General features: G+C 46.4%; 8 protein-coding genes across 8 annotated transcripts; 3 read left to right on the forward strand and 5 right to left on the reverse strand.

Annotated features, from left to right (window-relative positions):
* Positions 1-830: 830 nt before the first annotated feature.
* On the reverse strand, positions 831-2619 carry N7481_002656 (uncharacterized protein; the record flags this gene model as incomplete). The annotated part of the gene is made up of 4 exons (XM_057261875.1): positions 831-1215; positions 1287-1830; positions 1916-2312; positions 2377-2619. The coding sequence occupies 4 exons, from the start codon at positions 2617-2619 to the stop codon at positions 831-833; spliced, it is 1569 nt and encodes a 522-aa protein (XP_057126807.1).
* Positions 2620-3655: 1036 nt separating this feature from the next.
* N7481_002657 (uncharacterized protein) lies at positions 3656-4957 on the reverse strand (the record flags this gene model as incomplete). The annotated part of the gene is made up of 1 exon (XM_057261876.1): positions 3656-4957. One exon carries the CDS (start codon positions 4955-4957, stop codon positions 3656-3658), a length of 1302 nt encoding a protein of 433 aa, XP_057126808.1.
* Positions 4958-7542: 2585 nt separating this feature from the next.
* N7481_002658 (uncharacterized protein) lies at positions 7543-8226 on the reverse strand (the record flags this gene model as incomplete). Its single annotated transcript, XM_057261877.1, has 3 exons — positions 7543-7642; positions 7695-7885; positions 7918-8226. Coding segments are annotated over 3 exons (600 nt in total), but the record flags the coding sequence as incomplete, so codon positions are not given.
* Positions 8227-10005: 1779 nt separating this feature from the next.
* On the forward strand, positions 10006-12115 carry N7481_002659 (putative transcription factor; the record flags this gene model as incomplete). The annotated part of the gene is made up of 4 exons (XM_057261878.1): positions 10006-10444; positions 10500-10531; positions 10580-11903; positions 11961-12115. 4 exons carry the CDS (start codon positions 10006-10008, stop codon positions 12113-12115), a joined length of 1950 nt encoding a protein of 649 aa, XP_057126810.1.
* Positions 12116-12610: 495 nt separating this feature from the next.
* N7481_002660 (putative beta-galactosidase) lies at positions 12611-15833 on the reverse strand (the record flags this gene model as incomplete). The annotated part of the gene is made up of 3 exons (XM_057261879.1): positions 12611-13766; positions 13816-15199; positions 15248-15833. 3 exons carry the CDS (start codon positions 15831-15833, stop codon positions 12611-12613), a joined length of 3126 nt encoding a protein of 1041 aa, XP_057126811.1.
* Positions 15834-17338: 1505 nt separating this feature from the next.
* On the forward strand, positions 17339-19022 carry N7481_002661 (sugar porter family MFS transporter; the record flags this gene model as incomplete). The annotated part of the gene is made up of 2 exons (XM_057261880.1): positions 17339-17604; positions 17657-19022. 2 exons carry the CDS (start codon positions 17339-17341, stop codon positions 19020-19022), a joined length of 1632 nt encoding a protein of 543 aa, XP_057126812.1.
* Positions 19023-19438: 416 nt separating this feature from the next.
* On the forward strand, positions 19439-21217 carry N7481_002662 (fungal specific transcription factor domain-containing protein; the record flags this gene model as incomplete). The annotated part of the gene is made up of 6 exons (XM_057261881.1): positions 19439-19448; positions 19596-19674; positions 19737-19812; positions 19866-20500; positions 20582-20719; positions 20773-21217. The coding sequence occupies 6 exons, from the start codon at positions 19439-19441 to the stop codon at positions 21215-21217; spliced, it is 1383 nt and encodes a 460-aa protein (XP_057126813.1).
* A 1546-nt stretch (positions 21218-22763) lies between these two features.
* Positions 22764-23712, reverse strand: N7481_002663 (class I SAM-dependent methyltransferase; the record flags this gene model as incomplete). The annotated part of the gene is made up of 4 exons (XM_057261882.1): positions 22764-22933; positions 22997-23428; positions 23482-23589; positions 23646-23712. 4 exons carry the CDS (start codon positions 23710-23712, stop codon positions 22764-22766), a joined length of 777 nt encoding a protein of 258 aa, XP_057126814.1.
* Between the last annotated feature and the right edge of the window lie 288 nt (positions 23713-24000).

Consider the following 24000-nt stretch of genomic DNA (forward strand, 5'->3'; position numbering starts at 1 on the left):
ATTGTTCTAATATTTTTTGTTTTAAGCTTCAAATGATCGAATTTGGCGTAGCCGAACCATGAAGATAGTAAAAAGTAAGAGCGAAGGTTTGAAGTCAGTTCAGGATTTCTCAAGTTTTCTACATTACCTCGTCTTTTAAATGCCTAAATGCTTATTTCGAAATTTCTATATATCATGCAACGACAAGGGTGACATCATGCTACACATGCGTTGTGGATTTTCCTGACTTGATTAGCACTGTCCAATTCTAGCTCGGTGATGTTTCATACTTTTCCTGCGGCGAAGCGCGGTTGGTGAATATTGAGCTATTATCAGAAATGAGAATGTCTAGTCCATTTTGAGAAATCAAATAGGAAATAAAGGGTTACCGAATGGAGAGGGAGAGAGGGGAAAATTGAGGCTTGAAGGTCGGAGACTTCCCCGCGTGGGGGTTCCAGAAACCCGATTATTACTGGTTTCGATTCCGCTATTTAAAAGTTTCAGCCTCAAATCGGAGAATCTGCGAATGCTAATCGATTTCACTGGAACATTTCCCAAGGTCTAAGATACGGTCGCGCGAACCTGAATGATTTATGTCGTCACCCGAAATATGTACTATATTTTACATTGTTGATGACATGGAAGTTGCTATCATCAAGTTTAGTATGAATCTGAAAATTTACCTAGCCCTATGCCCTCAGATAACTTGAATTACCTACCCATGACTAATTCATGGGGAAGCTCCGCTCAGTGTCGAACGGAGAACAGGGATGGATAGGAGCTAAAGTCAAAAAATAATTGATTTGGAAATGGCGTTGAAAAGGTGGGAAGTGTTAAAGCGACCACCCAAATTAGTAAACATACTCAAAGTTTGGGTTCTCCTTATCGGTTAAATCAGCAAAAGCTGTTGCGTTCAAAGTCAACTCGTCCTCCCTTCCTTGCTCTCGCAATGTCTGTCGCCATTGTTCCTTCCGCTTATTTTCCCAGATAAAGGTGTAGCGGATCACAAAAAACAAAACAAGCTCAATGCAATTTGAGACCAACAAAGATCCGATACCCAGGCGATATGTTGGTGCTTGTTCAGACTTGTAGAAGAAAGGACCAGCAATATTACCAACACAAACACCGAACCATATCATGCCGGAAACAATCATCTTCTTTGACTGGCCACCAATGTTTGATGTGACAATTGAAAGAGATATCACGAAAGAGGCCTGATATGAGCCAGTGAGATAGCTATAGAATTAAAGAGAAATGGTCAGTGATCTGGGAAAAGAACTATCCCTGTCAGATATGTTGAAACTTACAAGCAAATCAACCGGGCAACGTAAGCATCGTCCGGGGCAAGAAGGAATCCAAGGCCACCTGCAATAGTTGGAAGCATGAACAGAGCCGAAACCCAAGTGCGGCTGTTCTTCGGAAGGTATTGATTGATCACCGCTCCTAGAACAATCCAGATCACCACTATGACACCCTGCGGTATTCCGAGCAAGGCCGTGTTGAGTGTATTGAACCCAAGACCTTGGATAACCAGTGTCGAGAAATTAGATATGCCGCCGTTCGGGATATTGGCAACGAATCCAAGTAGAAAGAATAACCACATTTTATAATCCAAGTATGCCTCTCTGATTTGAGACCACTTAATTCGTCGCTGCTCTGACCCAGTCTGATTTTGCCGCAGACGAGCAATCATTATGAGCTTCTCTTCATGTGTGAAGCCCCGGTAGGAGGTAGGCGAGTTAGGGAGCAGGAAGGCAAGAACAATACCCCACGCTGAGCACACTGCCCCAACAATGATGAATTCATAGCGCCAGGAGTCGAGGGCGCCCTTGATATTACCGATTCCGTAGCCTAGTTCGGAAATTGCGTCAGAAAGTCCGCCGCGAAAAGAAATTGAACGAATAGTCAGGCTGCAAGCAGAATGTTGGAACCATACCGATCAGACCACCCCCAGCCACACCAATACCGTTCCAGAGATAGTAGCCCGCTATTCTCCATGGTTGTTCCTCTCTGGTATAGTAGGTCGAGATATAAAGCATAAAAGCCGGGTCTGCGATGGCCTCGAATGCACCCGAGAGTACTCGAAGAGCGGCAAGGGCCTCAAAGTTCTTGGAAGCGGCTTGGCACATCAATAATGCACCCCACATGAAGATATTGAAACTCAGATAATATGCGGGAGGTGACTTTTGCATGAGCAAGTTTGAAGGGATAGCCCAGGCAAGCCAACCAAAGTAGAATATGCTTGACAGCCAAGAATATTCTGCACCTTGAAGGTGCAGAGAATCCTTGATTCCGAAAATTGCTGCATATGAAAGGGTTGTTTTATCGACATACTTCAGAATTCAAGGATAAGCATTAGAAAGGCTGTTGATAGTACGTAGCCAAGGGAGTACACACGTAGAAGAAATAGCATATACCTAGGACAGGAATAATGCGCATGTCGAGCTTCCGGACGAGACGCTTCTCCGCATCCCGGTCAATAGAATCATTTTCAGGATATCTTTGGAGCGCTTCCAGGTAAATCGCTTGGTTTTCCTGGTCAATCACGGCTTTGACTTTTAAGTCGCCTTGTGCTGCATTGAGGTCTCGTACGTCTTCAATTGCCACGGAATCTGTGAAGTCATCTTGTTTAGAATCCATAATTCGAGGGTGGGAGATTCATATGTCTGAAATGATGATCATTGAGAATCAATCCACGCGAAGTATCGGGGTTTCCCATTCATATACGGCGCTAGGGATCCTGGGCACGGGATGGCTTGATCAGCCATCACCCCCACGGCACCCCCAGAGGTTGAAGGGACGAAATTAGATTCTCATTTGTGGAAAATTTATGAGTATGGAAACTCAAAGCATACCCCAGACCGCTTCGGAGGACTTCCGCGTTCACAATTGCGGGGAGAGTGTGCGGGGAAGTAATCCATTACCCGATCGGTAACTCCTTTTCCGGTGCCCCCACGCCCTCCATCCAATCCTATTCCGGCAGACTGAAATCGTGTATGATGGAATGGCTAATATTTAGTTTGCCAGATAAAGTGGGGGTTGACCAAAGCAGACAGCGCAATTTAATACTGAGTACAGTTCTCATCTGAATAATTATGGAATTTTTCTCTCCGTGAGAGATTTGAGTCCTGCCTCCATAGCGATGTCTGGTCCATGGCCTGTTGTTGAAGCTGGAATTGGGCCAGTACTAGACACAAATCATCTACTGTGGTAATGAATGGAATGTGAAAGATTGTATAGGGCCTCGCATCTAAGATAGACAAGGAAGTACCTACTGCAAGTGCTCTTCAAGATTTCTATTGATCCCGGAGCTTAACATCATTTGGAGAAGACGCGAATGTTCTATGCCTCTGGATCTTATTAGCCAAGCTTTCACTTTCTCATCGAGTATCCTGGGATGTGGGGCGTAATGGGCTGAAAGGGGTTAGTGCTTCTCTTTACGCTGCTCAGAGACGCATGCTTAGCTATGCGTGTTCCCCTTTATCCCTAAATTCCAACCGCTGCTCTTTGTGGCTTGTACATATGTATCGCTAGGGTATATCGGGACTTGTGGAGGGGTATTTGACATAAGCTATAGCAGAAACCTCTGCTGTGGCGGTTCCCTAGTTATTGATTGTTCTTGATCGGCATCAAATATATGTGTGTAGTGCAGCTTTGACAATTCCATCCTCTCCGCTTAGAACTGCAATTGGGTATAGCGTCCGTAGGCCTTGACCCTCCCTGCTGAAGGTTCCTGGGAGAAATTGCATTGTGGTACACTGCTCAGTCTAGCCGCCACTCTTTGCTTGGATCGACTAGAATGTTCGTTTTGACTAATTTTCAGTGACCCGAAAACGTCAGCTTCCTCGAAGTTTGGAGCATCCAGGTATCCCAGCCACACATCTAGCTTTATACCAGCGGATTCAGCCTCGCGCTCCAGTGAAGACGGTAGCGTCCAGAGTCCTGCGGGCAGATGCTCTTCTCTTTCAAGATCATAGACTTCGTCAAATGAGTAGATGGTCACCGTGCATAAATGTGGAAGATGCGCCCTCTTATACCTGATTAAATCAAGAAGAAAAGTATCGTACGGCTCATCGTCACTCTCCCACAAAAATTGAGTAAGGTTTGTGTCATCGTAAAAGACCTCTAACACCTCCAGACTATGAGGTAAGCCTTTCCAGACCCCAGACGGATCATCCCACCCACAGAGAAAGACATGGTAAATGCGTAGAGTTTTAAGGGCTGTGAACTCGCTTAGATCAATGCGAGGTCCATTGCCCAATCCTTCATGGTCAAGCCACGGTCTTGTCATCGTCAGTTCTTCCAACGTTCTCCTTTGTGATCGCAGTGTGCGCACAAAAGCAGCACATGTCCAGCTTTTGACTGCCTCATCTCCATAATGGCCCTCCCACTCGCCTTGCTGGGCATCGTAGTGAAGTACTTTCAAAGCTGCTGGCCAGCTTAATACAGTGGCTAAAGCTTCCTCATGCGCCCCACAATCAACCAGCCTCAGACATTTCACGGGCGAGGTCCCAACATGTGAGTTGTTTTCAAATTGCATGGGCTCCCAATCCTTGAACCCGTGAATGGTAAGGGTCTGTATGTTGGTGAACCAAAAAACATGAAAGATATCACGAATAGAGCGGTCACGCCAGGAGCTGCCACATGGAATGATTGCTGAAACGATATGTTCCTGGAGACTCGGGTTCTTCTCCAGACTCCACTTCAGCTGCTCTAGCGGGATCTTCGCGCCAACGCGACAGTATTCACGGACGAAGATATCACGATAAAATATTGGCGCTAGAAGACTGTTCAAGCGGCGGGAGGCGAGTAAAAAAGAGTGCAGGTATTTAGCTCTCTGTGATGGATTATGGTCGATCGCATAGCGGTAGGCGTCTCCAAGCTCATAGAATGACAATTTGATTTGCTTAGTGCCTGTTTGTAGGTGGTCAATGATCTCTAGAATCACCTCATCTGGAAGATCCAACAGGCGTGCCATATTTCTCGCTCTTTAGGCAATTATTTTGGATCAACTCCACCACTCTGGTAATGATGTTCAGCAAGGCTGCCTTGCCAGATCTTCCAAAATGTTTGGACTGTTTGCCAGGAACATTCTACAAGATTCTATGGAGTTTAACAGTATCTTACAATGACTCATTCGATACTAACAGGCGATACGATACCACGAAGCGGGGGTGGTTGAGAGACTAACCAAATATAGACTAGGGCGTTCCAAGAAAGGGTTCGGGAATCAATTCTCAAGTGTATATGGGGGAATCTGTTTTTGAATATGGCAGTACCATCAGAAATTATTGTCTGATTGATTATTCTGGTTGTTTCTATTTATACATATGAAACTGAGTTCAACGTCCTATTCATTAGCTTTCTTTTTCTAAGAATTCTCTCGCATTTCTGTTCACTGACGCAATTCCAATGGGTGGTTTTCATTTGAAAAGTCAGAGTCAGGACAGAGTAGAAAGCACGGTGCGACTTCTGCGAGTCACTGCTCGGTCTCACCCTTCTTCAGTCGCTCTTATGGACCGCTAGAAGCCAAGATGGCGTTTTAATCTAAATGACTTGCTTTGCTCCCTAGGAATGGCCAAGATCGGTATGTACCTGCGGTGAAAGCTTAGGTATATAGATAGGATAGATCAACTATAGAATAAAAATAAACATGATTTCCTGACAACGTTATGTGGAAAGTGATCCATAGGTGCAACGGTCGTCGTTAAAAGACAAACAATTGTGACTATTTGCAGACCAGTGAGTGCAACGACGGTGGGTGCGGCAACGGTGGATAGTCCCGGCACTTTTATAATGCCTCTCGGGTTGGATATTGACGTACAGGCCATCTGTCTTCGACTTTTACAGTAGCAGCCTTTTCGTAAGTAGGCTTTTTTAGTATGAACACATGAGGATGTTTTCCCTATAGTATCATTGCCTATTTTGTCTTTCTACGTTTAACTTCTCCTTAGAACTCAGACACGACGAGTTTAGAAAATAACCTGGGGATCGGAAACGACTAGTTGGCAAAATTAGTATTACTCTATATAAAACACAGTTTGATGAGGTAAGCGATTAAGTTAGATCATTAAGTATCGCCTGGTTCGGCTTAAACCGGTTCAGATTGTTCTCGCCAAAAATCTAAGGTGCCACAGAAGTGGAAATAATTCTAGGGCACTAACCCGGGGCCACTCAAACTAATAGGAAACGCACGTGAGGAAGGCCCGAGGAAACAACCTTACCTCTCTTAGCCGTTGAATTAGAGCCTTACACTAGGTTAAGCGTTTTTATTTTCCTGAGGACTCTTTTTTTGAATCGTCTTTTACTACCTTTACTATATTACTATAGATTAGCTGTAGTACGAAGCTAAGGCCCGCCAAAAAAATGTAAAAAATAGGAATAAAAATAAAATCTAAAGCCGAAAATAATAACTTCTGAGAATGGTGCGTAGATCTACTATTATTTCGAACCCTCCGGCCATGGTCCGGCGCGTTATGCGTTGAGCAGCATTATGCTGATGCAAGGGTGCGTTGTTTTTTTTGAACAAAATTGACCAAAACATCTTATTTGTAACAACGTATGTAAACTCGTTCAACAACTATTTGCTAAGACCTGAAGTATTGTTATATTTGTGTTCGTTCTATGCCTTTTGGATATTCAGAATAAGTTAAGGCAAACGTATCAGCTTATAGCGGTCGCCAATTTACTATCCTCTTTTTGTGAGCATGCTTGCTCCCGGAGATATTTGGCTGCTCTAGAGTGACTATAGCTTCTAGTGTATTATAACCTGCTTGCAGAAGCTAACTAGTAACCTTAATGTAATATTAGGATTTTAGACCAAGTCTCAAAGAGCAGCCTGCTATATAGCGAGTAAAACGATAGACTTGAAGTCACCTCAATCTTTCCTCAATATCCTGAGGCCATATAGCATATGCTATAATATAGTTATTATACAGAGCATAAACTCTTTGGTGTTTCTGAGTTACGTACAAACCTATCTGGGAGGACTTTTCTGCGGGTGCTATACTGTATTTGCTTAGGATTCTAAAGATATAGTTTAAGAGACTGTAAAGTTCCTGGAAGAGGAAGTGATATTTTGATAATAGAGTTGTTTGTATTAGGCTAATAGGAGATGGTACTCTGACCCTAGTCCTCTGGAAGGTTCTAGGCTTTACTATGCTTACCTTAATGGACTGGTAGCGCCTGTATGTGAGCTTATTAGTAAGGGAGCGGACGTTAATATATAGGGCGGTGAGTATGGCAATGCTCTCTAGACTGCCTTATTGGGAGGCTATTATAAAATTATCAAACTGCTTTTAGACTAGGGAGCAGATATTAATGTATAGGGCGGTGAATATTGTAACGCTCTCCAGGATGCCTTGTCTATATGGCAGTATGAAATTGTTAAACTGCTCTTGGACCAGGGAGCAGACGTAAATGTGCAGGTTGGCCGCTATGGCAACGCTCTCTAGGCCGCCTTGCTGAGAGGGCATTATGAAATTGTCAAACTGCTCTTAGACCAGGGAGCGGACGTTAATGTGTAGGGCGGCGAGTATAACAACGCTCTGTATGCCGCCTTATTTAGAGTTTGTCGTTGAAGAGCTTCTCGAGTCGTTCGGCCTCGCTATCTGCAAGATCACCATGGGCTTGCATAGATCCTCTCGGATGATATGGAAATGGCCTAACCGAATGTTAGAATTCTAGCGCTTATCGGTACGATGTTTTGATCTTACCCGTATTCAGGAACCCATGTAATGCAGGATCCAGAGTTGGTATTCTGCTTGTATTCAATAACATCAAGCCAAAATCTCTCGAAAAATTCCCTTTCGGCTGCGAAAGCTGGATCCAGAGGCTCTGGGCACTGTGGGGACTGTGTTGTTCCCATACGAGCATGTATATGATGGATCTTATTTGATGTTAGTTTCTGGGAAAAGAAATGAAAACTGGGCAGCATACATGGGGGATAATAGAGGCCAGGAGCCTGATATCATTATCCCATTGGTTTAGAAGGCGTTCGCCGACAAGGACCCAATAGGAAATATCTGCAGTGATTTTTAATCTGCTTTTCGTTAGTGATAGCCAAAATCCGTTCACAAATAGTGACATTGACTCTGGCACCTGATGCAGTATGTCGGCCGCGACCCGAATATTGAATAAAGATCGCTTTCTGTGGGGTTCATGGCATATCTTTCCTTGAAGTCCAAACTCTTTATCAATCTGCTGTGTCTTTATAGAACTGAACAGACTCGTCAAGCGTCCAACAATCCCTATGTTTTGAAGTCAGCTTGGATTCCTTGATTTTCAGAACGGAGGTGCTCCCACGATCCAGATTTCTCAGTAATCAAAACTGGTCTCAAATTTGAAGCAATTTTAAGCTGCGCCTTGTAGAAATCTATATGAGCTTCGACTGACAGGCCGGATGTAGATCCTGCATCCTTTGGCCAAGATGAAAACATGCTAACAATTATTGGTCCTACTGGAATGAAAACCTAGCCAACATATCAAAAGAATTATTACTTACACCACGGCAATTTCAAGGCCTTCGGAGTCACAAAGGTGGCGGGTATTTTTCTGATTCTCGATGGGCTTGCCATCGAAGTTCAGATTGAGTTCAATCCCAGCTTTATCGTATCAAACACTAGATCAGAACGGGCCTGTTTAATCACGAAGGAAGCTATTGGCTTACAGTATCCATGGAGTTTCCACTCTCTCAAACGAGACGCCCAATTATTCTGTCCTGGACCTGGTGGAATACTCCAAGTTGACCTATATCGTGAGTGAAGCACCACGATGACTTGAATTCTGTGCAAATTGAAGGTGGTCGGCGAGAGTATGTAGTAGTGGTTAGGTAGAAGGTGAATCGAGGTGAGGCGATGAATGTACAAGAAAAAGTGCAGGTACGGCTATAGAAGGCTATAGCTGTAAGATGAGGTGGTCGCTTAGTAGTCAGGCCGATCCATTTCTATCAAGGGAAATTTGACGATCTACATGCATCCAAACAGGATAACCTATCTGCACAGTTTCCCTGGGGTAAATGCTAGTCCGAAACGTCAGAGATGATCCTCTTTCTTTTTCATTTTTTGCAATAGCGAAAGTCGGCTTGTACGAACCGAATCATGAAAGATAAACAGCTCTCGGGTCAATCAAGTTTCGACAAATTTTCTTTTTTCTTTTTCTTTTTTTCTCTTTCGAAACTGCTGTCTGGAGGCGGAAGTGTTCCAGAGGCTGGACATGTCTTACTTGTTCGGAAAAAACACGAGGCTCCCTGCGAGCAGATTGAATTGCCCGCATTACATTTGACAAGTTCACCACGGAGCGACAGAAGCTCAGAATCATGAAAGTGGTGATGTATGTGCTGACTATCAATGCCCGCGAGAGAGAGGCCACAACGCGGAATAATGCGATCTGAATTTCTGCCTGAGGCACCCACGCCTTAACAAGAAGCAGCTGTCAAATGCGGAGTAGACTCGGGGTTCTTTCCAGTGGGTCTTCGTGGGGAAATCGAGTGGCGTCAAACCTCGGGGGTTTTGCCCGACAAGTTGGAGAGTCACGATTCAAGGGGCCCGATCGAGGAAATCACGTGAGGTGACGGCACTGAGAATGTAGAGAGAGCCTCCCAGCCTGCATAAAGTCCGTATACACCTTCAGTCTCATTGATCCTGTCCTGCGCCGTCCCGAGATATTTCCGGTATGTACCCAGGCGGACCTGGCCAAGAGCTTGACATCACATCCCAGTCGTCGCAGCCGTCTCAGCCATTGCAGGCTCGACCAAAACCAAGTCGGCAAAGAGACAAGCCACAGCTCTCCTGCAATCCCTGTTGACGCCGCAAGTAAGGGTCTCGGCAATTTGAACTAGTCAGGCTGAAGAGTTAACGCGATTTTAGATCACGATGTGACCGTCGGCAGCCATGTTCCTGCTGCTCTTCACGCGGCCAAATATGCACCTATGTGGACAGCCCAGGCCTGCCAGGTTCTTCGATGATTTCGGGACCACGTGCAGTCCATGACCGTTTGGTACAGTTAGAGCAATTAGTCGTCTCACTGATGGCCGACTCCGGGAGTAAAGTTCCTGCCAACACGGTTTCTGAAATAGCTGCCCTGTCCCAAACAACTTATGCTCCCTCCGGTGATACGATAATGGATGCCAAGGACGAAAGTCCCGAGTGTGGCAGTATGCGTATCAGTGAGTCAGAGGTTAGCTATGTGGGACGTGATCACTGGGCGATTCTACTTGATGGAATTGCAGATCTCAAGGTTCACCTTGACCGTGAGGAGCAGCTTCGACTCGCGAATACCCCTCCAAACCATGGCACTGAGGAACATAGGAGCACCTTTGCACAACCTAAATCTGGATATGCGATGCTTCTATATGGAGGCCGTCGATTAGTTTCTCGAGAAGAGATTCTCTCCAAGTTACCGCCAAAAGCGGTGGTCGATCGCCATATATCTCGGTATTTCAACTACCTGGACCTTGTTTCGTCATGTGAGTTTCCTGTTCTTCTTTAACGGTGAATCTCCAAACTTAGATTGTTATATAGCCGCGATCCATGGTCCAAGCTTTCTACGCGAGGTAAGCTCACATGGCTACACCTTCGAGAACCTGTACTAACCGCAGTAGTATGAGACATTTTGGAATGATCCGTCAACAGTACCAATCATGTGGATCGGTCTCCTGTTCAGCATGATCTGTCTTGGATGCCTAGTATCAGGCAAGACGTCCGAGCAGAATACAGAAGATTTCTCACTTCAGATCGAGCATTTTCGGGAAAGCATTGTCCAGTGTTTGATTCTGGGGGAATATACAAGATCCGGGCCATACGTTTTGGAAACAGTAATTAACTACACATACGCCGAGTTCTACATTCGAGACGATACCGACAAGGATATTTGGTTTCTATTGGCTTTGGAAGTTAACTTAGCCATGCGAATGGGCTGTCACCGTGATCCCAGCCACTTCCCCGGAATTTCGCCATATAAAGGGGAGATGCGTCGCCGGTTATGGGTGATGATATTGATGGCCGACATAACTGTCTCAAGCCAAATGGGCATGCCGCGGATGATTTCTGACTCCAAATGGGATACCATGGAACCACGAAATCTGAACGATACGGACTTCGACCAGACAACGACCGAATTACCTCCATCCCGCCCGCTCACCGAACGCACCAGTGCGCTTGGAATAATTGCTATGAGGCGTGCTATGACCGCGCTTGGGGCTGTGGTCGAGCTGGTAGACGCAGTAAACCCTTGCAGCTATCCAGATGTGATGCGCGTCGACGCCGCCCTCCAACAGGCGGCAGGAAGCATCCCCCCGCCGTTGAGGCCACAACCCATGGCAGCTAGCCTAACCGACCCTCCGCAGATAATCATGTCTCGGTTGTTCCTATCCAATAAGATCTATCAGGGGCAGATTGCGCTGCATCGCCGCTTTCTCTGCTCAAAGTATCGTGATGCAGATGGCAACCCAGCTACATACTCGCACAAAATTTGTTTTGAGGCTTGTCTCGGTACCTTGGATATTCAACACCTGGTTGATGAAGAGACCTGCCCAGGGGGGCAACTTGCTACAATGCACTTGAGAGCAAACACGTTAATGCATAATCAATTTCTTACCGCAACGATGATTCTATGCACATTGCTCCATAACGCACATCCAGTGCAACGAGACTCAGATATTCGCGAAACACTCCAAAGATGCCGAACCATTTGGATGAAAAGGAGCGATACGTCGACGGATGCAAAGAAGGCGGCCGACACTGTCAGCTTCGTCCTTGCCAGGTCAGCTGATAGTCAAAATTATGGGACTCCATCGAGTCAAGTTGTTAAAGAGCCCGGTGGCAGTGATTCCCAGAACAACGATGCTCATCTGGACGATGGAGACAACTCCAGATCTGGGCTGGATGAGGAAATGATGTGGCCAGTCAATGATGGCTTTATTAATCGTGGGTCTCGCCGTCCCTACTAATTCCCATTGTGATTTCGATCTAATCATACTTCAGCTGAGAATTTTGTTATGCCTAATTCTTTTGGTAATTTTCCTCCGCCGGTGCAGCAGACACAGGGATTCCAGCAATTTCGAACTTTTGGCGCCGACTCCAATTTCATTGAAAGGCGAAATTATGATTGGATGTCAATGAATTGGTCTGATACATAGCAGGCCTTGTGCGTCCAGGTACTGGGTCCTCAACCCAAAAATGCGAAAGGAGGCCTTGGCCAATTTACGACAATGAAATGAATATTTCTGATTCTTTTTATCCTTTATAGAGGAATTTTGATGTTACATGTGAATTGAGTCACCGATATACACCATATACTAATATACAACTTGATTATTCAAAGCACTCTGAGATTCTTTCAGCCACGGAAGATAACTAAGGCTTCATTCTATTTAGACCCTGCTGGATTCCGGGCAGCTTCAAGCCTGCCGCGGTCATCTTCAAGTTTTGGTGTAAACTCAGACGAAGGGCCTAATCTCTTTGGCCTAAGAGACGAAAAATCGACCGCATAATGAAGTCCCCGCCATCATCTGAACACTGGCACACAGTGAATTTCAATAATTCGTATTAAAAAAATAAAAGTAGTTGTTGAAACCTACGTTTAACTTGTATCCATTCCTGTTCTAAAATTATTCGCAAAACAAACCCTTAACTCAAAAACCGTCGCTAAAACAAGGTACCAGAGTAAATTTAAACTTCCTCTCTTCACAAGCGACAAGATACTTGTCCAGGGTAGTTGGCCCACAAGCACCAGTTCCCACTCCGCTACATTCAGCGTCAAGTCGCACATGGACCGTCTTTCCAGGAACAAGATCACATGGGTGCCTTGCTGATTCAATCTGCTTCGCACTATAACGAGATGCGTTCCAGTGGAAATGGATTGTAGGGTCCTTGTCTGTATGTACGGAATCTCTGAAAATCTTGATGCCCCAGCCACGATTATCGCTCAGCTGCAACCAACGGGTCTCGGACCGGTTTCCACCCTCCTGGGGAACTTCATATGGCGTCTGAAGCTGTTCAGTGCTGGCCTTGTAGATTCCGAGTTTCTGAGATCGTTTCTTGTCAGGATATGATTCCCCCGGTCCTAGACCAAACCATTTGGCGTTGTCCAATTCGTCAGCGAGACGCAAGTCCAAGCCCAGTCGTGGAAGATCTGAGGGGAGAGATCCTTGAGGTTTCACATGGGAGGACACAGAAAGTTTTCCATCTCCAGTAACAGTGTAGGTGGTTGTCACTTGGAAGCCCCATGCAAGAACAGGTGGACCGACCCAGGTTTCCGTCAAAATTTTCACAGAGTCGCCCTCAACTTGAGAAGCATTGGTGCTTCTGAGCTGGACTCTCATGTCATCCAGTCCGTATCTTTTCCTTTCTTGGAGATCTGATGACATAGTATCATTGTCGGTTGGAGGTCGCCAAAAGCCTGGAGCTAATGCAGTGGCTGTTTTGAGATCAGGATCCAGAAGCTGGTGCCCCTTAGAGGTCCAGCTTGTCAAGCCACCAGTGGAGCGTGAAAAGGAGATATCAAAGTCCGACCCTGTCACGGTGTAGCTTGAACGGTTGGAGCTAATCTGAACAGGGAACCGAGGAGAAAGAGAAGGGCTGATCGAAGAAATTTTGAGAGGGTATTGAAACCAAGCAACTTCGTGGCCACTTGGGGCCCAGGCAGTAGATTGGATGTTCTGAAAGCTGACAGTGACCCAAATTTCACCTTCGGGAAGACTCGGTAGATCCTGAGCAAACTCGATGCTCGCACTCTGTCCAGCCTTCACGGAAGGAACTTTGAAACTACCGGTGGATATAATGGTTGTCCTGCGTTTTTTGTTAGCTTGATCTCAGAGATGTCAATGTGAATCCTTACTCTTCCCCGAGTGATTCAATGCGATATAAGGCCTGGAGATGCTCTAGTTCCGTAAAGTCGTATCTATTTTCAATGGAGATTGACCCGTTGGCGTAAGAGGCGTGGACCGGCGAGTAGGCCTTTTGTAGCTCAATGAGACCAGGAGTCGGGGTATGGTTGCTGAAACATAGCCCATCCATAACAAAAATACCATCATTGGGGTAATCGTCAAAGTCACCACCATACCCGTAGAAACCTCTTTCTTCATCCCAGAGACCATGGTTTGCCCATTCCCAGATCCATCCGCCTTGCAGTCGTCGATGGGTTCGAAAAGCTTCCATATACTCTTCCAATGCACCTGGTGCATTTCCCATCGCGTGGCCATACTCGCAGAGTACGATTGGCTTCTTGAAATCATCACCCTCTGCGACAGCCAATTTTTCAATTCGTTTGACAGAGGGGTACATGTAAGAGAACATGTCGGCGGACTGTGCCTCCGGGTCACCCTCGTAGTGAATCGGTCTGCTCGGATCGATAGACTTGATATAATCATGCATAGCTTGATGATTCTGGCCGTAGAATGCCTCGTTTCCGAGAGACCAAATCACGATACAAGGATGGTTTTTGTCACGCTGGACCATCTGAATAGCACGATCCAAATAAGCATCCTTCCACTCGGGGTTGTTGCTAGTATATTGAGCGGCTTTCTCAAAAGTCAGCTTCTTGCGCTCTTCGTAGTCCATTGATTCTGGAATATCGAGAGGTCGTGCGACCGCATCGTAAAACCCGTGGCATTCCAAATCTGCTTCGTCCATGACCCATAGCCCAAGCTCGTCACAAAGCTCGTATAACCGAGGGTGCGATGGATAATGACAGCATCGCAAAGAGTTGAGATTATGACGTTTCATGATAAGGAGATCTTCACGAAGGAATGACAAGGGAACAGCACGACCGAACTGGGGATGGTGGTCATGGCGGTTGGCACCGCGGAAGAGGATCGCCTTGCCGTTGACGGTGATATTCCCTTTCTTTATTTCGACCTGGCGGAATCCAACACGATGGTGTATTTTCTGAACAGTTGTACTATCCGGTGAAGTTTGTAGACTAATGGTGAGATCGTAAAGATATGGTGTCTCTGCGGTCCATTTCTCGGGGCGCTTCACCGGAATGTCCAAGATTGCATCCCCATTCTCGACTTGTGACACGCTTGCAGAGCCGATGGTTCCATGTGACCCTTTTCGATCGCTAAGTGTAGCTTCCAAGACCACGGGCTTGCTAGTTGTAAGACGGACTGTGATTTTCAGAACAGCGTCCTCGTAGGATTCGTCGAATTCGGTTTTCGCGAAGAAGTCTTCAATCCGTGCAACGGAAGGAAATGCAAGTAGGTTAACATCGCGGAAAATTCCTGGAATATAGTTAGCTTCCAGCAAGTGTCTCTGTGAAGAAAACATACCCGAAAGCCACCACTGGTCTTGATCCTCGATGTACGATCCATCTGACCACTGGTAGACACGCACGACAAGATCATTTTTAGCCTTCCGATCAACGAACTGCGATATGTCAAATTCAGCTGGATTACGACTACCCTGTGCATATCCGACTTCGTGTCCGTTCACCCAGAGATGGTAGGCGCAGTCTACCCCGTCGAATCGGAGCCGCAGTTGCGCGGATGAATCCCAATCAGGTGGCACGTCGAAAGACCTCCGATATGTACCTGTCGGGTTTTGGCTAGGGACACGAGGTGGGTCACAAGGAAATGGAAAGATGGTATTTGTATAGTTGGGACTTCCATGGCCTTGTAGCTGCCAATGACCAGGAACCGAAATAGTTGTCCACTGCACCGGTTCAGACGGGGTGTCGCTCTTCTTGTCATTGGAAACTTCCGGGGCCAATAAGGGTGACAATGCGTAATTGAAGTCCCATCGGCCGTTCAGCGACAGTGTTGTTTCTGGAAGAAAGTATGCGCGAGGGGGGAGTTTGTTTCGCTGGAAGATGCGCGGGTTCTCCCAGTCGCAGGTGCTGCTATCGGCCTCGGACATGGTGCGATCGTCTATTCAAGAGAGAAAAAGTCGAAATCACAACTTGCCTTTTGTAGGATAAATTCCCGCAAATAATATATTCTCTGCTCTTTTGTTTCAGCGGCAGTCGGGCCCTTAAATGGTATCCGTTGAGCTACCAAGACAAGGACCCGCAAAGGGAAGGAAAAAAAAAAAACACAGATCATCACTCGTGCGGGGATCGTGGAACACGTTGTACTTACCCCTCTCTGCTACTAGTACGATGTATCGTGGACTGTCACGGCATATTGGGCTCATCTGGACACGATGCTTGCATTTGGTGCTCATGCGATCCGTGATTCGCGGATAATCGTCTGGTGCACATGTTGAGATATCGCTCTACCGAGAGCTTGTGAACGTAACAGCCCCAAATATTTTCTTCCGGTAAGTGAAGCGATTCCAAGTGTTGCTGCATCTACTCTGTATGTACGCGTACAGGGGAATCGCAATCCAACCCTTGACCTTCCAGGCTGATCTGCCTTTTTCGGTCCCGACATCCCCGACGGACCTACTAATGGACCCACTTGTGCTAGGCCAATTCGATGGTATTTACCTGTCCAGGTGCGCGGTTTTCTAAAAATCAGGAAAAATCTTGATTATATATTCTCAGCCTTGAGTTCCTGGGATGGGTCATTCTCCGTGGTTTGATTAGAGATGGAAAAGAACTCATATTCCCAGCTTAGTAGGGTATTAGTCGAATCATTTCATACAGAAAAGCTGATCGCTTCTCTGGCCCTGGAGGCACCCTAAATATATCTTTGTATCTCAAAATTGAAAACTCCCCGGGTGTAGAAGTATTAGTTCAACTGCCCTGGAGGATAATTCAAAGATGGTGTTCCGAATCCCATCAGATGTATTCCAACTTGAAGGTTGCCAGTATCAATTTAGATCTGACGAATACTTAATGTCTCGCACTTGCTCCTACGGTAAATTCTCGGCTGGAGCCGAGGCCACCGGTTAAATCAAAACAGGCTAAACCCGACCTAGACTGGGGGGCGTCTCGGCCCTCCAAGTCAGCCCCTTCATTCTTCGCTCGGGGGTAACGGAGCCGATGATGCGGGGTGATCACTTGAAAGAATTTCGCTAACCCACGTTAGACCATCCACACAGACCGTTCGGGATAGCTAGTGCATAGCTTTGAATCCAGGAAGGGGGTAGGTCCTTCGGTTCATGCCCCAAAACTGCAGCATCCGCATTGGCGAGCCAGTCACAAGCCAGTCGGGGAAACGCGACCCGAAAGCGCGTGCCACCGCGAAAGCCCTCAATTTGGCGTCGTTCCTAGAGTTAAAATTTAGTTAACCCCGGATTTTCAATCTGTCAACATGCCGGCCATCATGCGACCCAAATGTCTTAAATACCCACATATACCGCTGATCCTTGAGCTCCATGCAGCTCTCCAATTCATCGCGCCATTTACGATCACAACTTTCGATTGAAGTCCGCAACAAGACTTGCGTCCTCCGGCATACAAACCTGCGATGACGGCCATGGACCCCTCTAAGCCGTCCCTTGAACATGTCGAGGTTGGCAAGGATGGCGTGGAATCCAAAGAAATGGCCTTGCAGGAGACCAGCGAGGCGATTCAACTGGCTGAAGCCGTCGAGTCCATGAAATGTAGCCCATGGACTCCCAATATGTTTCGCCTGTACGGCTGCTTAATGGTCGCATATCTCTGTGGCTGTCTCAATGGATACGATGGGTCGCTCATGGGAGGAGTGAATGCGATGACTTCATATCAGCAATACTTCCATATGTGAGTGCCTTTTTTCCTATCCCAAGACCCTGAACCTAACACTATTTGACAGGAAAACCGCGTCTTCGGGAACTGGATTGGTTTTTGCCATCTACAATATTGGATCCATACCCGCTGTCCTTCTCTCCGGCCCGGCAAATGATATATTGGGACGCCGGATGGGCATGTTTATCGGAGCTGCGATTATCATTGTCGGAACTTGCGTCCAAGCACCAGCTATTAATCACGGAATGTTCCTTGCTGGTCGATTTATCCTTGGGTTTGGAGTCAGCTTTTGCTGCGTGAGCGCGCCATGCTATGTCTCTGAGATGGCACACCCAGTCTGGCGTGGTACGCTGACGGGTCTCTATAATTGCACCTGGTATATCGGATCGATCGTTGCTAGTTGGGTCGTATATGGATGCCAAAGTATCGCCACCGCAAACGGCTTTCGCATCCCAATCTGGTGCCAATTGGTTTCATCCGTCATCGTGGCCTGCACCACTTGGTTCCTACCGGAGTCTCCACGTTGGCTCATGGCACAAGACCGCGTTGACGAGGCCATCCAGGTCCTTGCGACGTACCACGGCGAAGGTGATTCTAGCCATCCGATTGTGACTCTCCAAGTCAAGGAGATGCAACATCAGATTTCTGTCACGGTGGATGATTCCAGTAAGAAGTGGTGGGAGTACCGTGAGCTCTTCAACACACACTCAGCTCGCCGTCGCTTCATCTGCGTGGCCGGCATGGCTTGCTTTGGCCAACTGTCTGGAAACAGTCTCACTGGGTACTATCTTCCAGTGATGGTGGAGAATGCGGGTATTGGTTCCGTCAAAACGCAGTTGATGCTGAATGGAATTTATCCAGTCATTTGTTTTTTTGCCGCCATCTCTGGTGCAGGTCTCACAGATCGTATCGGCCGACGACCGCTGATGATCTACTCGCTTCTCTTCTGTTCCATCGCCTTTGCAGTTATTCTCGGGACTTCGAAAATGTCGGTCGATAACCCGGACAACTCTAGTGCAGCGAATACTTCCGTTGCATTCATTTACCTTTTCGGCATCGTGTTTTCCTTCGGTTGGACACCGTTGCAGAGCATGTATATCGCTGAGACGCTATCCACCAACACACGAGCAAAGGGCACGGCAGTTGGAAATTTGCTATCCAACATCAGCAGCGCCATTATCTCCTACAGCTCAGGACCAGCGTTCGCGAAACTGAAGTATTACTTTTACGCGGTGTTCATCGTTTGGGATCTCATTGAAATGGTCGTGATTTACTTCTGGTTCCCAGAGACCAAAGAGCGCACCCTGGAGGAGCTCGAAGAAGTTTTCTCCGCGCCAAATCCAGTGAAGAAGAGTCTGGAAAAACGCGATATCACCACTGTTTTGCGGACTTTGGAGGTCACGGATGACCATAATACACGGAATGGCGTCTGAGAGTCTTCGCGCAGTAATAATGTTATCTTCGATCAAGCAGACCGGAAGTCAAGCGACCGGTCAATTCGAATGAATAGGGGTTAGCTAGTAGCACAATTACCATCTGGGAGAAATCGGAATGATGCATTATGAATTTTTGAAATAACCTAGTATATATACCACCAAGCCCCTTTTGTCAAATATTTGAGGTTATATTCTTATTTTTTGGTCTGGAACTCAAATTTCGGAAAATCAACCGATGCCGCGTATCCAAAATGACTTTTCGTCGGCTAAACTAAGCCACCTTGAATGCGGGGCCCCAGGTCACTTCCGAACTCTCAGATTTCCTGCTCTGTCTTTCTCCTCTGACAGACTTTATGATTCAACAATATGATGTCCCCTGACAGAGAAACGGAGAGTCATAAAAGAAAACGAACATGTCTGGCAGTATGTCCTTTGCCTCCTCTCATTTTACATGGGCGTGGCGCTAACAAGCAGGTCTCAGTGCGACCCCTGTCGCTATCGGAAAGTGAGGTCAATATGCATGGTCCCACCCTGTTGAGATCAAAATGGGCGCTAACATGTTTTTTCTAGATGCGATGGACGTCGGCCATCTTGTACAACTTGTACCCAGGGGGGGAACAGACTGTGTATATGGGGCTGAAGCTACCAAGTATGTTGGTTTATTTCACCACGAATCTGTATCTTTGGAACGAACTCTGATATTCAAGATAGCAAGAGCAAGAGTGACTTGATTCTGGACGTCGCTATCCGGTCGGAAAGTCTCCTGCAGCAGTTATCCGCCCAGCTCGTTCGTCGTACCCTACCCGAGGCCTACTTTGCTTGACTAACATTCTTTTCTAGGCCCAAGCATCCCACCGAAGTCCAGCTAATATCTCCTCTGTGGCATCTCCTGGGAATGCAATCTCCCCCAGCACTGTTAGTAATTTTGGTCGCGGAGAGGGGCCCTCTGATCATATTTCAAACGCCATTTTGTCACCATTCCATGCGTCAACGACGGAATCTATTTTATCGTGGCCGCATTTCGGTGAATTCCGAAGTTTGATCAAAGAGAGTAAATTTTCTGTTTTCCAACTCGAAAATGCGCGCAGGCCACTGTCCCACAGGCCGTCACCCCCTCAACCATTTATGACGAAGAGCGACATAGAAAAAACAATTCGAAGCTTCGAGCGAGGAATCAACTTCTGGTATCCCACCATGGCGAGATCTACTGCAAAAAGCTTGAAGGAATATCTATTGTCAGGCGCGGTAAAAGAGAGTACCCGCTCATGCCTAGCATTATTAGTGATGGCTCTGGGGTGTTCCTCCGAGCTCGTGGGATTATTCACGACCAAGGAAACCCCAGAGACACACTCGGTTGAGATAGAAACTCAACAACGATTTCTGGCTTCGATGTACTTCGAATGCGCATTTAAGAAAATCCCGTTGGCACAAGCGGAATTCACAGCGGATGCAGTCCAGTGCCTATTTTTCACGGGGTACGTTATTTGTTGAGACGAGTCTCCGCTGCCTACGTGTCTAACAACACTATTTAGCCTATATTTCTCCTTTCTACAAAGGCCGCTCCAGGCTTGGTCGTTCATAAGCGCAGCTGCAACTAAGTGTAGGCTCCTTTTATCCTATACACCCTCCGACCAACCTCCAGAGAGATTAGAGTGCCTTCGCAGGATATTCTGGTCCTGTTATATACTCGAGAGGTAGGCACTTGACGCTGCTTGTATAGTAAAGCTGAGCTGATTTAAATTCCCAGTGACTTTCTGGCTGAACTATCCGCCCTTCCACAAACAGGCATTGCGGAGATCGAATCCCTTATTCCTCTCCCGGGCGAATACTCCACCCAGGAGTCACAGAGCGACCAGGAACAATCTTCTCTTTACTTTCTCGCTTGCATCTCAATGCGTCGACTCCTAAACCGTGTTCATGATCTTCTTTATGCCCGTAATGATGGAGTGGGGTTTGACAATAATCAATTCCCCTCCGTGGTTTCGGAGCTCGGTCATCAACTGGAAGAGTGGAAGGATCTTCTCCCATTTCACTTTCAGTTTTCGGTTGATCTCGACACTACAAAATCTCCAGAAGGTGCATTCCTTCGTCAGCGGTATTTGACCTGCAAGAGTGTCATTTACCGGCCTTATCTTACATGGGCGCTGTCAAATGGGGAAGAGGTAGTCGAATGCCCCCCCGATTGTATTTGAGGGATCGCGACTTTGTTTGGAAGCATGCTGGATGCATGCCCAGAATTTACGAAATATTCATCATACAATCATGGTGGATACTTGGATATGTTCGCTCTCGTAAGTATTCTATCCTCCCTGTATTTGTTCATTTTCTTTCAGATTATTAACCCGTGTAAGTATGGCATCCGTTGTGCTCATAACACTAGCTGCATCTCGTGTTCACTCCCTGAGGCAACTCATATCACAGCAAGTTATTGAAATTGGTCCGCACATCAACGGATTGATTACGCGTTGGATGTACATCCCCGGCGATGAAGTCTCGCCCAGTGTTCTGGAAAGCACAAAGCTAATTGCGAACGTGTCGGCTTTATTGAAACTCAGTTGGAATAAAGATTGATCAAGGAGTCGAAAATTATTTGACTAAGAGGATTGAGGAAATATCAGACATGAACAAGTACACAAGTGCCAAGTGAGGCGTTGCAAGCTCTTGCAGGAAGCCCTCCAGGATTGGAATTCCACAAACGGTCCCTGACACAAAATACGAGGTTACTTTCCCTAGTCTTACTCTTAATTCGATTCCGGACTGCGATAACTCCATTTTCTACTCGCATTTTCTGATTTTAGAGAATGCTGCCGATGCCAATGCCTCCAGAGCTGTCAACACCGATGGGCTCGGCAGGAGTTGACACTCGTTTCTCAAATTCGACTTCAGAGGTATCAAGATCAAGGTTGTTGTTTGGCATGGGAGCTGCAACTGCCATAGCCACGAACATGGTGGTCAAAAGAGTGATAAGAGTGGATCGCATTTTGGGAATGTCTGGACTTCTTAGCCTATATCAATCACATATTTTCTAATTTTTGGATGATCAACATACTGTCACTCGGCTTTTGAATCAGTAGAGAACGAAGATGAAGATTCAATTATCGGAAAATTAGGTTTCGTGAATTCCACTTATAAAGTAGCAGCGGTGCATCGAACGTTAAGCGGGGTCTTAAGAAGCAGGCCCCGATCACAGACTCGGGCGCAACAGCAGGCGCTCCAAATATTTCCGGCATTCTGACCCACGATTATGATACTCGACTACTACACTGGATAACACGCACGACACAGTGAGAACTTTCATGGATATTTTGTAGGGTCCAGGCATTAAATAATCAGGCGAAAAGGGATGCAAATACACTCCAGTAAAAGTTCTGTTCGTTGCTAGAAGTTTACTGGTATTTTTTCGACAGGGTCATTCCCTTCCTTCCATTCTCCCCCGAAGGAATATCTAAGGTATCAAGGTAGGAACGGAGTTTCTCAAAACGAGCAATTGATCGGTTTTTATTATTTGGACAAAAATTTATTATTCTCATGACTGGACTCCTCTCCTTGCGTCGGGTTTCGTGGATTTTTTGAGCTAGGTAAAGTCAGATATTTACGATGTTCTAGCCAGATCCGTTGTAAACTATCCTACCAGCAACGACCATCTTCGTTCTCGAAAATCCAACGACTTAGATTGTATCGAGGCAATGAGGAAAATTGGGAAGGTAACATGATAAACATGGCCTTCCGAGGCTCCAATCATGCTTTCTTCTTGAGTACCCCCCAGATTCTAGGCAAGCAACTATACGGCTCCTCAACCATCTCAATATCACCCGGGTTCTCCCACTCCCCCGCACCAAGAATTTCCGCCTTGATATCCCGATTCAAAGAACACCCAAGAAAAGTGCTCCAAGCGGGATTCAAGCAAGCTATTATCGATTAGTCTGCTCGTCCATATACTCAAAATCACGAATAGGATGTCCAATGCTTACCCTGCGCTATTGCCGTTCCAGCATCCTTATTCCTCTCATGCTCCCAAAAGACAAAGCAGCCTCCGGGTTTCAACAGTTTCCACACCGCCCTCGTTACACTCTTCACATCTCCGACCGCACACAATACTTGAATGCTGAGAACGGTATCCATACTTCCTTCAGTGATGCCCTCTTTTATGAGGATATCACTATCTTCGACACCACAAGCTAGGAGCTTGTATTTATCCTGGAGCTCAAGCCTTTTAACCCTTGCAGCGATTTCCTCCTTGTAGCATGTATTAGGGTCAATGGCATATATGAAATCTACCTGAGATGGATCGAAGCGGTGAATTTGGTTTCCTGGCCCGGGGCCGAGCTCGAGAATTTTACCACGAGCGGAGTGAACAAGGGAGGGGACAACAGTCGTGTTTTCATATGTGATAAAACCATGCGCTAGAGGGAAGATTTAGTTTCTTTTTACTTGAGTTATGGGTGAAAAAACTCACAATGTGTGATAAAGAGCTTTGACGTAGCATCATCTCGGATCCGTTGCAGATTCGTAAGCGAGGAGAGGCCGTCTTTGCGAAAGGCTTCTTTGAAAGCATTGTAGTGTACTTTTTTCTCACAATGTTGGGTTATTGGTCGTTGTGAGGAAAAAGAGGGGGCTTACACTGGATGGATAACCAGATCATCTGAATTGGCCTGATGATAGCATTTAGGCGCTCTCTGAATGTCATGATGCTGCTTCACCACATGACTGTTAGGATTTAATACTCGTCATATAGAGACAGAGTTGATATATAGCCTTACCTGACTATAGCAAAGATTTTGAGCTTTCCCAAAAAATTGGTGTTTGCAAAAATCACAATACAGCAGAAGGGCAGAGGAGTAAATAAGGGAAACAACCTAAGCGACGTATTTATATGGGGGCGAATGTTCAGTGTCGTATGGATGAGTAAGCGAAAGCTAGATAGTTAACTAACTTATCTCTCATCTGAGGCATAACTAGTAACTACTGACTACCG

Source organism: Penicillium waksmanii, assembly GCF_028829765.1.
Source record: "Penicillium waksmanii strain IBT 27052 chromosome Unknown utg000002l:1.0-3326099.0:1.0-3328782.0, whole genome shotgun sequence".
Classification (NCBI taxonomy): domain Eukaryota; kingdom Fungi; phylum Ascomycota; class Eurotiomycetes; order Eurotiales; family Aspergillaceae; genus Penicillium; species Penicillium waksmanii.